This window comes from Penaeus monodon, chromosome 32 (assembly GCF_015228065.2).
Source record: "Penaeus monodon isolate SGIC_2016 chromosome 32, NSTDA_Pmon_1, whole genome shotgun sequence".
Classification (NCBI taxonomy): Eukaryota; Metazoa; Arthropoda; class Malacostraca; order Decapoda; family Penaeidae; genus Penaeus; species Penaeus monodon.
Window position 1 is genome coordinate 20,681,999 of NC_051417.1, and position 330 is coordinate 20,682,328.

General features: G+C 41.5%; 1 protein-coding gene across 1 annotated transcript in view; it reads left to right on the forward strand.

Annotated features, from left to right (window-relative positions):
• The window catches only part of LOC119593592 (A disintegrin and metalloproteinase with thrombospondin motifs adt-1-like), a 60,261-nt gene that overhangs the window by 55,240 nt on the left and 4,691 nt on the right, over positions 1–330 (forward strand). Inside the window, exon 18 of the mRNA XM_037942546.1 lies at positions 232–330. Within this exon, the coding sequence (XP_037798474.1) occupies positions 232–330 (99 nt within the window). The remainder of the gene's footprint in view (positions 1–231) is intronic.

Sequence of the window (330 nt, forward strand, 5' to 3'; positions counted from 1 at the left end):
GTGGATTATTATTATTATTATTATCATTCTTCATATTATTATCATTATATATACATATTTTTTTTCCTACGAACCTTTATATTAATAAGAAATATATATTCTTTTCATCTGTGATATTCTTTTTTCTCTTATCATCATTTATTTCGTTTGTTTTTCTATTCATTACTTATTTTTTCATCATTCACCACTCCACCTCTCACCTGTGGCCTCCTCTCCGTACTCCACCTGCAGGAGTTCCGTTGCGAGGCCGACGCTCTGTACGGCGCCGATCCGCTCACCTGCCGACCTGACATGGGCGCCCCCGACCCCCACCGCCCCCTAGGGCCCTCC